We start from the raw sequence: 16,536 nt of genomic DNA on the forward strand, positions 1-16,536 counted from the left end.
TTAAAGCATTTTTTCATTAAGACCTTAAAACGTAAGATCCCAGTAGACACCATAATGATTATGGATATTTGGGCAATTTAAAAAATGTCTCTGACCCAGACAATTTTCTTTAAGAATTTACTCTAAGGATATGGACCAAAGATCAACTTACAATGATGTTCCTCACAAAGCTGTATATAATTAGAACAACCTAAATGCCTCACATTGAGGAATTAAATAAATTACAGTACCTATATACACATGCACACATACATCTACATTAAATAATGGAAAGATGAGACAAGAAAAAGGATATGGGCAGAAGAGATCTTTTCATAATTTATCAACATATGAATACCAAATATTTGATTCTTCTTTCTTTAAAAAAAAATTACTAGAGTCTTAAGTCTTAGCATGATGGTGCAACAAGGTCATGATGGTGACCTTGCTGATGGTGGCAGAATATCTAATACACTTATTAATGAACAGGACATTTCCTTGTCTCCCTGGGCAGATCACTGACAGCTGTCTTACTTTTCCTGTCATTCAGATTTAGTTTTGAATTTTATTGTGTCTTTTACACAATAAATGTGTACAAGTATATATAATATTAATGTGTATAAGTATACTAGGAAACTTCTAAAACACAATTAAACAGAGGACAAATTAATAGTTTCTATATACAATCTCTGTGGAGGGAGGTAACTGACCCATACTTATTTCAAAGTCACTTGTTTCTTCTCAAAACACACATGCATTATCCACTCCACCTACATAAGTAACTCCAAGACATCCACTGTAGTATGTAACCAAATATATAACCAAAGGTGTACTACATATAGAATGCTAAATTGGGCAACTTACCACAATCTGTCATTTCAAAATCACCGTTCAGGTTTTTATTGTATGCCACAACTTCTCTTGGAATACTTTTCAACAGTACACTTCTATAGACCTATAAGTCATAAGGGAAATAAAGGACTGTTGAGTCACAAACAGGCACACTTTAAGCAAAACCAAAATAAGAAGAGCAAGATATCAAGCCAATTAAAAAGTATTTGTCTGTATGGGTGATAATTAAGGGCAAGATGTTATTCAGTTCAGTTCAGTCGCTCTGTCGTGTCCGACTCTTCGTGACCCCATGAACTGCAGCACGCCAGGCCTCCCTGTCCAGCACCATCTCCCGGAGTTCACTCAAACTCACGTCCATCAAGTCGGTGATGCCATCCAGCCATCTCATCCTCTGTCATCCCCTTCTCCTCCTGCCTCCAATCCCTCCCAGCATCAGAGTCTTTTCCAATGAGTCAACTCTTCTCATGAGGTGGCCAAAGTACTGGAGTTTCAGCTTTAGCATCATAAAGAACACCCAGGACTGATCTCCTTTAGAATGGACTGGTTGGATCTCCTTGCAGTCCAAGGGACTCTCAAGAGTCTTCTCCAAAACCACAGTTCAAAGGCATCAATTCTTTGGCACTCAGCTTTCTTCACAGTCCAACTCTCGCATCCATACAGGACCACTGGAAAAACCAAAGCCTTGACTGGACGGACCTTTGTTGGCAAAGTAATGTCTCTGCTTTTTAATATGCTATCTAGGTTGGTCATAACTTTCCTTCCAAGGAGTAAGCATCTTTTGATTTCATGGCTGCAATCTCCATCTGCAGTGATTTTGGAGCCCCCCAAAATAAAGTCTGCAACTGTTTCCACTGTTTCCGCATCTATTTCCCATGAAGTGATGGGACCGGATGCCACGATCTAAGTTTTCTGAATGTTGAGCTTTAAGCCTGTAGATTACTGCAAACACCTTAGAAGAGGAGCTACTAAAGCAGAGCCTATGAACTAAAATATGCCATTTAGGAGGTTACAAATTAGAAGAATTAAGTAAGCAGCAACTAAACACTGATGAGCAAGTTTTGCCAATTAAAAGCTACTTAGAAGATATGAGCCTATTCCTTCTTCCTTTTCTTACAAGAGACTCATTTGATCTCTCTGGGGCTTGCTTTCCTGTTCCAATCCCATGCCAAGTCTTTTCAGGTGGCCACATGAAAATGTGTTCCCCTCCCTGCCCCTAAACTGTTTTCAACCTCCAGGGTAACTGAAAAGCATGATCCATTCTCCCTTATCCTATGGATAATGGTATTGAGAGAATTTTTAGGAAGCTGTGGCATGATTTTTTCTGGCTGTGCTGGGTCTTTGTTGTGGCATGCTGGCCTTCTCAGCTGTGGCATGTCAGGACTTCTTTTGGTGCAAAGCATGGTCTCTAGAGTGCGTGGCTCACTAGTTGCGGATTATGGGCTCTCTACTTGTGGTGCATGGGCTTAGCTGCCCCATGGCATGTGGGATATGAATTCTCCTGCCAGGGATCAAACCCATCTCCCCTACATTGGAAGGTGGATTCTTAACCACTGGATCATGAAGGAAATCCCCTGACCCAATTTTGACCCACATTAACTTTGCCTTAATGAACTTAGGGATGTTCTGAACCTCTCTAAGCTCTGTTCCTGAGCGATTTTTCTAAAGAGGCCCAGAAACTAGGCCTCTTCTAGTCTATCACAGGATATAAGAAATGCCTATGTTTGGCTCTTCTAGTATCTCTATATTGCTAGCAGTGTATTTGGGGCTTCAGTAAAGAAGTGAAACTATCTGTGGGGCTCTCCTACGGAAGTGTATGGCTACTAGTACTGGGGCCAGGGTTATCTCAGCTACTATTTCTCTCTTCTAGTCTAAGGTGGCAGATCACTGGGGCCAGAGAGGAGGCCAATATGTTCCTTTAGAGCAATCAGGCTGTTGAATGGCCAAAGCCTTACAGTAAACTAATCCTGTGTTCTTCAGAACAACAATAAAAATCATGTAGAGCTAACAGTTATTAAATGCTTACTATGTGCCAGGCCATTAAGCTAACATTTTATATTTCCATGACTGAAATGTTGTATAGAATTCTTACCAGAGCTATTATATAAAAAATGACTGACATCTACTCAAATTCAAAGATACAAACATTAAGATTCTTAGCAAATGGAAAAAAGAAACGACTTAATATTATCCTCAAATTTCACTGGATTTAAATATCATCAGAGAATCAAATCTCATATAATTAAAGAGTATTATTATTATAAATATTTTTCATTAGATTCATTAGTGAAAAACATCCCCACTCAACAAATGGACACATGGAAAAAGACAATGTGTGAGAAGTACATGCAAATATGCAGATTAGTCAGAAACAGCAAGATTTTTGGCTTCTATTGAAACTTTTTTGATTAAAACTGTCTCAAGTTTAATGGTATCCATAAAACCAAAATATCTATAGTAAACCTAGAAAAGAAGTTTACCTTTTATATGACTTATCAGCAGGGAAACAGTACAAATCTATTTTGGGACAGGAGGAAAAATAATGTAACTCACGTGACTATTAGCTTGGGGCTGATTCCTATAACTTTTCATTATTTCTTGAAAAGTTCTTTCTTCTTTTGTTACCTAAAGAAAATAAAAACCTCATTCATCAATTGCTTTTAAAAGAAAAATGGCTCTAAACAAAAATTTCAATTACCAGTTGGCATTGAGGGCAGCCTTGCAGAAAGCTATTAACCCCAGGCCACTCCATAACTAAAAACCACTACCATTTATGATTTCTACTACCTTAAAAGTTCAGGCTTTGTGGCCTGTGGGAACTCAGCTGATAGTTTCATTAATCAAAAGGACTAAGATTGTTATGGTATAACTCTACTGAAAATGTATTTCTTTTTTTTAACCACAAAATGCCTTTCTTTATAAAAAAGAACATAAGAAAACTCAGATCTGCTGACTCTCCTGTAGTCTTAAGTTTTATTAGTTTTTAAGTACTTATTTAAAAGTGGATACAGGCAACCTTCCATAAAAAAGAATTCAGAATAATGATACTGAAGATCATCAAGGATCTCAGAGAAAGAATGGAGGCAAGGATCAAGACGATGCAAGAAACGTTTAACGAAGACCTAGAAGAACTAAAGAACAGAGATAAACAATAAAATACTGAAATGAAAAATACACTAGCAGAACACTGAGGCAGAAGGGCAGATAAGTGACCTGAAGACAAAACAGTGGGAATCACTGCTGTGGAAGAGAATTTAAAAAGAGAGAAAAGAAATAAAGACAGTCTAAGAGACATCTGGGACATTAAACACATTAGCATTCCACATTATAAGGGTGGTCTCAGAAGGAGAAGAGAGAGAGGAAGGATCTGAAAAAAAGTTCAAAGAGATAGATAATAGCTGAAAAACTTTCCTAACATGGGAAAGGAAACATTCACTCAAGTCCAGGAATTGCAGAGTGCCAGGCAGGATAAATCCAAGAAGGAACATGCTGAGACACACACAGTAATCAAATTGACAAGAATAAGACCAAGAAAAAAATATTAAAAGCAACAGGAGAAAAATGACAACATACAAGGGAACTATGAGTTTATCAGCTGATTTCTTGGCAGAAACTCTACAGGCCAGAAGGAAGTGGCATGATACATTTAAACTGATGAAAGGCAAGAACCTACAATCAAGAATACTCTACCCAGTAAGACTCTCATTCAGATTTGACAGAGAAATCAAAAATTTTATGGACAAGCAAAAGCTAAGAGAACTCAGCACCACCAGACCAGCTTTGCAACAAATGCTAAAGGAACTTCTCTAAGTAGAAAAGGCCACAACTAGAAACAAGAAAATTACAAATGGAAAAGCTCACTCATAAAGGCAAACACACACGAAAGGTAGGAAATCATCCATACACAAATATGATATCAAAGCCAGCAATTATGAGGAGAGAATACGAATGCAGGATATTGGAAATGCACTTGAAAAGATCAGCAACTTAAAACAATCTTGTTTCTACATAGATTGCTATAGCAAATCCTCACAGTAACCACAAAGTAAAAATCTACAATAGATAAAAAGAAAAAGGAAATGAAACACAACACTAAAGTTAGTCATCAAATCACAAGAGAACAAAAAAAGGGAACAAGAAAAAAATGTTTTGCAACTCTGTCTCTTGATTTTTTTGTATTTTCTATCTCTGTGTGATACATTGCTTTTTCATTTCCACAGATCTCTATTCTAATCTATTGAGTCTCTTTGGGTTGGAATTTTGTTTCCATCCAAGTTTCACTGGGTTTCCATTCCAAGTTTCCTTCAGTTCTTTTTGACATCTTTTGGGTCCTTTTTATTTATTTAAAATTTTTTAAAAAAATTTTGGGTCCTTTTCAAAGTAACTTGGTCTTTATTCATAAGATGAATTTTATTTTATACACTGAATCCTTTTAAACATATTAACTGCCTACTTTGAAGTCAATAATTTCATTACCTAAAATTTTCAATATCTAACCTGCTCTAAATTTTATCTGTTGACATACTCATATTGGTTCATTTCCTTGAATGTTTTATAATTTTTGATTTTTTAGTTCTACTTTAGTAAGGGTTTTACTTATGTGAATACTGAATGGCTTAAGGGTTGAGTGTTTCATGCCTCAAAGCAGTTTGCTTCTGCTGGGAAACCCAGCGGTATTATCAGTTCTGGGACAACTTTGGGTTTTTGTTAGTGTTCGGATTTTGGAGATTCTTTCCTTTTTTTCGGCCCTGCTGTATATCTTACAGGATCTCAGTTCCCACCAGGGATTAAACCCATGCCCTCAGCAGTGAAAGCATAGAGTTCCAACCACTGGACTCCTGGGGAATTCCCTGGAGATTCTTAGAATGGTAAAATAAATGAAATATGCATATAGGTGTGGTCTTAAAAGTGGAAAGAGTAATACAAATGTAAAGGATTATTGGTATGGATGCCAATGTAGCATGTGACTATAAAAGGGGAATAACTGTGGTCTTTTGTGCTATATTTATTCAGTGGTTGTGGAATAAATGCATAAAAATTTTAACCATAGAAGGAAATTAACTCTCTAAATTATAAACCCATGGCTGGTTTTTAGAGTTCTGGTATCCTTAAAGGAAATAATTAAAAAATAGCAATAACTTTAAAAAAGGTTAATTAACAATATTTATTAATATATATTTTGTATAGAGATTTTAAAGAGGCAATGTGAAAAGGAAGTCACAAATGAGTTCGAAAACATGTCCTTTGCCTCAAGAAGCTGAAAAATTAGGGTTGTAACATGCTCATCTGCTAGGATCTGTGGCCAATATGATCAAGACCAAAGTTACAGATGAATGTTTCAGACACATTAGAATTTTTAAAACCAAGTAAGATATGCCATTTTATGACTTAAAACATGTTGTAGCAACTGGAAAGTAAAATGCTCTTCTGAGGTAATGGAATAAATCACTAAAAAGGAATATAGTATTGAAGCTATTTTACATCAAATTATCAATCAGGAGACCACAGGCTGTCACTAATTGTATAATTTTAGCCAAGTTACTTTCAGCTCTGGGTCTCTGTTACTCACTTAAAATGTAATGATCTAGAATGATTACTTTAAAGTATAAGATTAGAGGTGTTACAGGGGTGGAGATGGAAATGGTTCTCTATTAATAGTGTGGTGAACCACTTACTACAAATGGCCTGTAATTGCATTAGCTGGAATTTACTACCTAATTAATGAAGGTGCACCTTTGGCTTATAGCATTTAAGGTAAACTAATGAGTGCAATAGATTTTCACCTCATGCTTCAAATACAGGAAACTACAGCAAGGAGCCTCCCCCAACTTATACATTACCTTTGCCATGATGTAAAAGGCACAAAGGAGGAGCTGATCCAAATGTCTGTCTTTCATCAGATCAGGGCAGTGAACTAAAGTGAATTCAAAACATGTCCATATCTTCCTTCTTAACTCATTTGAAACATCCAGTTTTAAACATAAATCACGTAAGCGTACACTTGCCAAATGATAGACCTAAGATGAAAGATAGCACATTGATGCAAAAAAACAAGTAAATAATTTCTCAAATTTATGTCCTACCATGAAGATGGGCTTTTAGGTCAAAATTAATGAACACCTAAGGCTGCTGATGCATTAAATTACATAAAATACCTATTTTACAGTATCAGTTCACTGCTGTGGCTAAAGAAAATATATTAAAACAAAATTATCTTTGTAAAACTACCCTAAACAATTTTTGGGAAAAAGATGCTTTGTGCTATTCTATCTATGCTGTGAACTATGTAAAGCGATAAATACTAAAACTAAATGGCCTGATTTATGAGCATTATGACCACTATAAATACATAACTTTTTAAGAAATCAGAAGTCTCTCTCTTTTTTTGGTTCAGGTAAAATGGCTAAAAGCCTAAAATGTCAATAATACACTAAAATGTTTGACTTCAAAAATGAGTCTGAGAGCAAAATCATTTTAAAAATTCCCCTATATTCTAAACATTGTTTTTATGAGCACATGAAAGGAATGGTAAGTAAATGAGACACCGGATTTTACTGTTGATGTTTACTGAGGTATAACTGACATAAAACATTATTAGTTTCAGGTGTACAACATGATTCACTATTCACACATACTGTGAAAAGATCACCACAATAAGTCAACATCCATCACCACATAGTTATAATTTCTTTTCTTGTGATAAAAACTTTAAAGATCCTGTTAGCAACTTTCAATATGCAATATGGTGTTATTAACTACAGTTACCATGCTATACATTATAGCCCCATGATTTACTTATTTTATATCTTCCAATTTGTACCTTTTGACTCCCTTCATCCATCCATTTCACCCACTCCCTCGCCCCTAGCAACGACTAACCTGTTCCTTGTATTTATGAGCTTGTTTTTTAGATTCCACATATAAATGAGATCGTGTAGTATTTGTCTGTCTCTGTCAAGTTGTTTTTAAACATATCAGAGTAAATTCAGTTCAATGTAAATTCAGTTCAGTTTAATCTTTTATATACAGTCTTTATATGAACTGATACTAATGAAAATGACCCAAAGGTCCTGAAATATTCTAAAATGATTTCTGATCATCCAAAAAGCATTCTGTTTTGTTATTTTAAGAACTGGTAACCTTACTGTGATATTCCTAAACTAGACTATACTGTGTGAACTAAGGCTTTAAATCTAAACATTCAGGAGAAAAAAATAAAAGAGTAAGGCATTCTTTACATCAAAATATCTTTTGAGAGGGAAAAAAATTTACAAATTAGAGCTTTAAAATTAATTTTAACTATCCAATACACTAATCTGACAGAGAGATAAAGTTGACTCCAAAGCCACCAGTGATTCATTTTATAACAAACTCATTTTCTGCATTCCATCCCTTTGTTTCTGGTCTAGTTGGTCAAGAAATAAATAGGAACCACTGGGGTCAGAGCAGTGGGAAACATGTTAGAACTTTTAATTCATGATAGGAGAAGATAACAGATATAGCCTGAGCTAGAAGGATTAGGTACTACTACTTGTTAAGTATCTTTTACAAAGCTAATCCAGTGACTTCTCTGAAGCTAATCTGATATACATCCTCTGAAAGGCTACTAATTCTAACAAAAAATTCAGAGTAAATTCTATTCAGGCTTAGGACACCCAGTGTCACACTGAGCTCAGCATGGATAACAGCTGCAATTTACTCAAGAAATGGTTATTTTGAACTCATTATTAGATACAAACATCTCAATTCCCTTTTAGAATAAAACTTTTTTTTAGCTTCTAAGTAGAAGGCAATGGCAACCTACTTCAGTACTCTTGCCTGGAAAATCCCACGGACGGAGGAGCCTGGTAGGCTGCAGTCCATGGGGTCGCTAGGAGTAGGACGCGACTGAGTGACTTTACTTTCACTGTTCTCTTTCATGCATTGGAGAAGGAAATGGCAACCCACTTCAGTGTTCTTGCCTGGAGAATCCCCAGGACTGGGGAGCCTGGTGGGCTGCCGTCTATGGGGTCGCACAGAGTCAGATAAGACTGAAGCTACTTAGCAGCAGTTTCTAAGTAAGCTAAAATTAAATGAAAGGAAATGGACAGGCTAGATTCTGAAATAAGTTCAGAACTAAAAATTTATAAATAAAGCCTATTTCTGTCAATCTTAGACTATCAAAGGCAGCAATTTGTTATTTTGAAAATTAAAAATAGAAAATGAATGGGGAAAATACTACATTTGGAACTGTCCTTTAAAAGCAGGCATTAGGCACATGACATGGGCAGGAGTGGGAATGGTGAGAAAGAGTAGAAAAGGTAGTGGGAGGTGGAAAAAAGAACACGTGTCTCAAGAAATATTCTAAGAAAGACTAGACAGAGGAAATAAACTTAAATTTGCATCAAAAGATAAACTTAAATTTGCATCAAAAGATAATCTGAAAAAGAAATTAATTTCTCAAGAATTTTAAGCCTTAAACCCTAATCACAATGCTAGAAACAAAAAAAACAGTGCCTTTTTTTTCATTTACAATTTTTAAGAATGGGCTAGATAACCACTAGTTATAGAGTGGACTGGAGAGATTATCTCCCAATTCTGGGATTTATTTTAGAGCAGCAGCATGTTTGGCTACAAATATCTGATTAACATGTCTGTCTTATTAGAAGCTTGAAGGTGCTTATAAAAGCAAGGCAGGATAGAAATTATTTCTATATTAAATCTCTGCATTAATACTAAAACAATTTAGGGATTATAATGACTAGTCAAATCTTATAGGTAACAAATGAGATTTATGATAAAAATTGTGTAGACTCCCCACAGTATCCCCAAAATCTTAATAATAAATCTTTAGTAACTTTAACTTATACATAAGATCTAAGATGTACTTGTGCCACAATAAACTCAATCTAAAGTGGCTCAGATGATAAAGAATCCGCCTGCAATGTGGGAGACCTGGGTTTGATCCCTGGGTTAGGAAGATCCCTTGAAGAAGGGAACAGCTATCCACGTCAGTATTTTGGCCTGGAGAATTCCATGGACAGAGGAGCCTGGCAGGAAGCAACTTAGCAGCAGCAGCAGCAGCAGCAGCCACCATGGGAAATAGTATAGCAGTTTCTTAAAAATTAAATTTAGAATTACTATTCCACTTCTGTATATACCCAAAAGAACTGAAAGCAGAAACTTAGATATCTGCACACCAGTATAACAGCATTACTCACTCAAAATAACCATAAGGTACATGCATGTACCAAGTCGCTTCAGTCTTGTCTGACTATGTGCCTCCCTATGGACTGTAGCCCACCAGGCTCCTCTGTCCATGGGATTCTCCAGGCAAGAATACTGGAGTGGGTTGCCAAGCCCTCCTCCAAGCGATCTTCCCGACTCAGGGATCGAACCTATGTCTCTTCTGTTTCCTGGACTGGCAGGCAGGTACAGAAATAATTCAAATGTCCATCTACAGATGAACTGATAGACAAAATATGGTATATTCATACCATGGAATGTTAGCCTTAAAAAGGAAGGAAATTCTGACACATGCAAAAATGTGGATAAACTGTGACAACATTATGCTAAGTAAAATAAGCCCATCATAAAAGGATAAAAAGTGTATAATTTCACTTTTATGAGGTACCTAGAGTAGCTAAAGTCACAGAGACAGAAATTAGAATGATGACTGGGGGTTGAGGGGAAAAATGAGTTACTGTTTAATGGGTACAGAATTACAGTTTAGGAAGATGAAAAAGCTCTGGAGATGGACAGTAGTAGAAACTGCACAACAACGTGAATGTACTAATGATACTTAGCTGTACACTTAAAAATGGTTAAAATAGTAAATTTTATGTATATTTTACCACATACAAAAAAAAGGCCAAAGCTGTCCTCTGTTACTCAATCTTTATTGCACTGATTAAAGGAGATCTTTTTAGATGCTATAAAAACACATACCTTTCTATAAAACAGTGCTAAGGACCCAGTTCTCTTTGGTTTGCTTATTCCAACTGGATGTACCTCTTGTGCTTTGGTCAAATGGGTCTGCTTTGGAGAAGCACCAATTAATGACTGAGCTGTAAGTGATACAGGACTCTCAACTTTGGACTCCTGAGTTGTATTCATGGAAATTGGTATCAGTGTGATCTCTCCAGCATCATTTGCAATACCTGAATGTACAAGCAAGAGTTCTTAGTTTTAGAAATGTGTCCCAGAAAAGTTGTCAATACTTCTTTCTTCGTTCATTCCTCCCTCCCTCCCTCCCTCTTCTTGTTTACTATCTATCTGTGCATAGTAATGTTATAAGAAGAAAGCCACAAAAATAGTAATTCTAGGTCATAATATTCTTGTTTTCTATTTCTGCTCTGAAACAATAATACTGTTCTCTTTGGTGGTCTAAGGGAGATGTTTTTAACCATTAAACAAAATTCTTGCTCAATGCACTCATTTGTAAAACTCAGGTAAGAAACTAACTCCTAACAGAGTAGTAAATCCATAAAATATGAAAATTCAAAAAACTGTGCAGGTATACCTCAGAGATATTAAGAGTTTGGTTCCAGAGAACCACAATAAAGTGAATATCATAATAAAATGATTCACATGAATTTTTTGGTTTCCAAGGCATATAAAAATTATGCTTTTGCTATACTGCAGTCTATGGGGTGTGTTATGGGCATTATGTTCAAAAAAGTGTATGTACCTCAGTTAAAAAATACTTTGTTGCTAAGAAGATACTAATCATCACCCAGCAACACAAGGTTGCCACAAATCCAATTTGTAGAAAAAAATGTTATCTGTAAAGTTCAATAAAGCAAAGTGCAATAAAATGAGGAAAGCCTCTATACATTCAAAACAAAACTAAAGGGGGAGAGCTGAGGAGCTTTAGGGCAGTCTCACTATTCTGTATAACAGTATAATGGTAGATATGTGTCATTAGACATTTGCAAAATTCATAGAATGTACAACACCGAGAGTGAACACTAAACTATGGACTTAGAGTGATAATGATGTGACAATGAAGGTTCATCAGTTGTAATACATGAGCTAGTCTGGTGCAGGATACTGATGGCAAGAAAGACTCAATTTTGCCATGAACCTACAACTACTCCTAGAGGAAAAAGAGTACAGGTTCGGGAGAAAATACAGGAGTAATAAGACCATGTGATATAATTCAATAAGACATTTCTTAAATTTTTATCCATTTCAAAAAAAATAAATGCATCAAAATATTACCATGCAACGGGATTGTAACTTTATGTCCTGTTGTCCCTGTTACTATGGCTGTGGCCATTGTTAGAAGACTGTGCCCGGGTGAAATTGATATATTTTCAGCAGTGATGCTTGAAGGAGGAGCAATTTTCAATTTTGTTCCTTCTGTTATGATCCTGTCCATAAGCATTTCCTTTGGGGGGTCTTCCCCAAAAAGTCTTCTCTTAGCACTCCCAGCAGTAGGAGAACTGTAGCGTTCATGGACAGAAATCGGAGACAATGGTTGCATATCTAATAAAGAGAAAAATTTTAACAGGCCGACTTGTATTTCAAACAGACACAATCAGGTTTACTCACTCGTTCAACAGATGCTGAGTTGTGCTACACTGTGTGCTCAATCGCTTCAGTCGTGTCCGACTCTTTGCAACCCTATGGGCTGTAGTCTGCCAGGCTCCGCTATCCATGGGATTTTCCTGGCAAGATTTCTGGAGTGGACTGCCATGCACTCCTCCAAGGATCTTCCCGACCCAGGGACTGAACCTGCATTTTCTGTGTCTCCTGCACTGCAGGTGGATTCTTTAACAGAGCCAACAGGGAAGCCCTAGATACTGACTTACTATGCTAAAATAACAGCCTTTGTCCTCATGCAATATCGAATCTAGTAGGAGAGAGAAGAATGAAATAAATCTTAAAATAAAATTACAATAGCTAACCTTCCTGGTTTCTTGAACCTCTGCCTACGTTAAAGAACCAAAATATTATGGGGAAAGTAGAAGCTGAGAGGTAGAATGCAGTGACTGTTAAATTAGAAAAGTAGTCCAACTAACTTCTGTCTCCTCCCAATAAAAAGGAAAAATCAGTGATTTGGTTCACAATTTTCTCTCTTCCCACATATCTACACGTCAAACAGTTTAAGGCAATAGCTTTGGCTTTCTGATTTAGTGGACACAGAACCATCTTTTACAAACCCACTAGAAGATGAATAGAAGTGTTATGACTGCTTAATTTGAGGCATTAGTATGTAACAGACATGTCATCTATTTTCAAAACATGTTTATAAAGTATAAAAATTACCTCTGGCAATAATTTGACAACTCTGTATTTCTGAGGTAACTGGGGAAATAGTTATGGTTTAATAAAAATCTCTTCTTAATTATGGGGGTTATGAAAGCAGCTCTGACTTGCAGCCTTAGCAAACAAGTGGGAAGTTCTATTGTAGCCCATTACTTAACAGAAGTCTACCTTTATGTCTTATTTCTAAGAAAACCAATGTAGTCCTTGAAGCTAACTAGGAATGTTCAGAGCTGACATTTCAAGGGGGAAAATGCATGTTATAACCACCAAGTTAGCTGCAAACCCCTTGAAATGATTCTTTGCCTAGCACAGTACTGGAAAAGCTGCAGTAGACATTCAATAAAAATTTAGTAAGTATACAAATTAATAAACTGTCTTTTCCCCACTAGAGTCAAGGCTCAATATTATTGTTTTCTAAGGATTTTCTATTATTTGATTCTCTTGCATGAACCCCTACAAGAAAATAACTTTTTCTTCTAATTATAAAAATAATATATTACCTGAATGCTCACATCAGTGCTATTCATAAAAGCCAACAGGTAGAAATAACACAAACGCCCATCAGCTAAATTCCTACTTTCTCTTTTGTACTAGGAGTTGAACTTAATCTCACTTCACTGCAAAATCCCACTGCCGTTTAATAGGGAAGAACCTTTATTGCAGGTTAGGCACTAAAGAGATGTTGCCTATAAGCTTAAATTATCCGTAATGGCCCATCTCTGGGAACCCTGCCTCTCAGGTAATGCATATTAAGCTCAAAAACCTTTGCTCAGGGCTTCCTAGGTGGCTCAGTATTGAAAGAATCCGCCTGCCAATGAAGGAGACATAAGAGAGGCTGGTTTTGATTCCTGGGTCAGGAATATCCCTTGTAGGAGGAAATGGCAACCACTCCAGTATTCTTGCCTGGATAATCCCATGGACAGAGGAGTCTGGAGAGCTACAGTCCACAGGGTCACAAAGAGTTGGACCCAAGTATTATTTCGCCATAAAGAGTAATGAAGTGCTGACACATGGTACAACACATATATACCTGAAAACATGCCTGAAAAAGAACCAGTCACAAAGGTCACATATTATATAGTTCCATTTATATGAAATGTCTAGAACAGGCAAATCCATAGAGACACAGATTAGTAGTTGCAGGGTCTTGGTAGAGGGGCAAATAAAGTGTGATTACTACTGGATACAGGAATTGTTTTGGGAGTAATAAAAACGTTCTGTAATTAGATGGCATGTATACGATGGCATATATACAACTATGGTTGTATAGTCTTGTGAATTTACTAAAAACCACTGAATTGCATACTTTAAAAGGGTGAATTTTATGGTATGTGAATTATATTTCAGGTTTTAAAAGCTCACTGAAAAATTCAAACAACACCAAAAACTATAATGAAAAAGTTAACATTTAAAATCCCACCACTGAGAGAGAATCATTTTAGTGACCATTCTTCATGATCTTAGTTCTGAGATCTCTAGCTAGGCTGCAAACACACAGTGTTAGTCATTCAGTCATGTCTAAGTCTTTGCAACCCGATGGACTATAGCCTGCCAGGCTCCTCTGTCCATGTGTCCATGGAATTCTCCAGGTAACACACACACATATAACATAAATATATAAATTATAGTCAAATACATACACACGCTACACACAAACTTCATGCTTTGTACAGTTAAAGTATGCATGAATTTCAGTTACCACAACATAGTTAAATTAACAAAAGTCTTAACAAAAAGGTTCAAATTTCAAATTTCTGTTGCCATAGTATAGTAACTGTAATTGCATAAACTACAAACTTTTCCCACAAATCATTATATAAATAATAGATGTGCATCATGATTGGTGACCAATCCTGTCACTTCTTTCAAAGTCTGTCAGTGATTGGTCAGGGCAAATCTGCTGTTCAACTCATGTAGGCCACAAAGCATATAGTTACGTTGCCTCCTTGTTTCCCAGTGATAAATCCACATTTTACAAAAATAAATGAAAGAGGGAAGTGTCCCAAAAAAAAAAGTGCAACAAAGAAATGAAGAGTAATAATGCTGAAAGTGAAATTAAAATTGTCCATGAAATTATAGAATAGTGGCTCAAAGGGTAAAGCAGCTGCCTGCAATGCGGGAGACCTGGGTTCGATCCCTGGGTCGGGAAGATCCTCTGGAGAAAGAAATGGCAACCCACTCCGGTACTCTTGCCTGGAAAATCCCATGGACAGAGAAGCCTGATACGGCTTCCATGGGGTCACAAAGAGTCGGACACGACTGAACGACTTCACTTCACTTCACTTCAAGAATGTTGACACTGCTGCTGTTCAAGAGATTAGATATACAGCCAGAAGAACTGTGTGAAGATGAGACTTATTAATATAAATGCAAAGTTGTTATGATGAACAGCATGAAGACATCCAACAGGAAGTTACAATGGCAAAAAACTTCACTTTAAAGGAACTCGGAAAAAAATTTCGCAACACTGAAAAAGCAAAGGATACAAGTGTTGAAAGCTGTTCCTTTAATGTGAAAGGAACATGAAAATTCACCAAGGCACAGGAAAGAAGCTTACTCACTATCGCAAGTTATATAAGAAGAAAGTGGCAAGCATCATTTAAATGATTCTTTATTAAGTTTTTAAAAAACAAAACACTTCCATTCTCAATGTTTTCAAAGTTTTTAATCATAATATATATTAAGCTGGAGAAGGAAATGGCAACCCACTCCAGTATTCTTGCCTGAAGAATCCCATGGAGCCTGGCATGCTACAGTCCATGGGGTCGCAAGAGTCAGACACGACTTAGCAACTAAACCAACCATATATTAAGTATTTTTTTTTTTACTATTTTTTCATTTCTTTAATGAGTACTAATAATTGACAGTAAGGAAGTTTTTAGTTTTGGCAATTTTTTAAAGGTCATAAAACAGTCCTGATTATTCCTATAGTTTAATGAAGATTGCTTTGTATGTACAGCTTGCGTATTTTTGTGAACTTACACTACATGCGAAGCAAGATACACACACACACAGAATTATAGTTCAAAAATGGTTCTTGAGCTACCTTACCAAGTAACCTGAATATTTATTCATCTGAAGTTTCTTCAGGGATATTCTGTGGTCAGAAGAGTTCAACTAATTTTTAAAAATTAAAGAGTTATATAGTCCAGAAGATAAACACATCAGTTTGGTACATCACAAGAGAAAATAAAGAAGAATGCACTAAAATTTTCCTATAGTAAGGCTCAAAAGAACTATTTTAAGAGTACAGATAAGTAATTCATTAAATGAACTTAAGTATCCCAACGAGTTCTTTGTTCTGTTTTAGACGTTTATTTTTCTATAAAGTCACACATAGAGAAAGAATATAACTTCTGTCACAATTGCAAAGGTGAGTACTTAGTTTAAGTAGTTTTCCATTAGCATTGAGGAAAAGTTGTGTGTATTTATAAAAAGGCCAAAATACGATTTTTA

At 36.2% G+C, this 16,536-nt stretch overlaps 1 protein-coding gene across 2 annotated transcripts in view; it reads right to left on the reverse strand.

Moving 5' to 3' along the window:
* Positions 1-16,536, reverse strand: part of RBL1 (RB transcriptional corepressor like 1) — a 61,671-nt gene that overhangs the window by 12,952 nt on the left and 32,183 nt on the right. For both annotated transcript variants that reach the window (XM_018057832.1, XM_018057831.1), the window contains exons 15-19: positions 12,031-12,297; positions 10,756-10,967; positions 6,669-6,845; positions 3,382-3,453; positions 844-934 (exon numbers count right to left, since the gene is read on the reverse strand). In XM_018057832.1, the coding sequence (XP_017913321.1) occupies positions 844-934; positions 3,382-3,453; positions 6,669-6,845; positions 10,756-10,967; positions 12,031-12,297 (819 nt within the window). The remainder of the gene's footprint in view (positions 1-843; positions 935-3,381; positions 3,454-6,668; positions 6,846-10,755; positions 10,968-12,030; positions 12,298-16,536) is intronic.

This window comes from Capra hircus, chromosome 13 (assembly GCF_001704415.2).
Source record: "Capra hircus breed San Clemente chromosome 13, ASM170441v1, whole genome shotgun sequence".
Lineage (NCBI taxonomy): Eukaryota > Metazoa > Chordata > Mammalia > Artiodactyla > Bovidae > Capra > Capra hircus.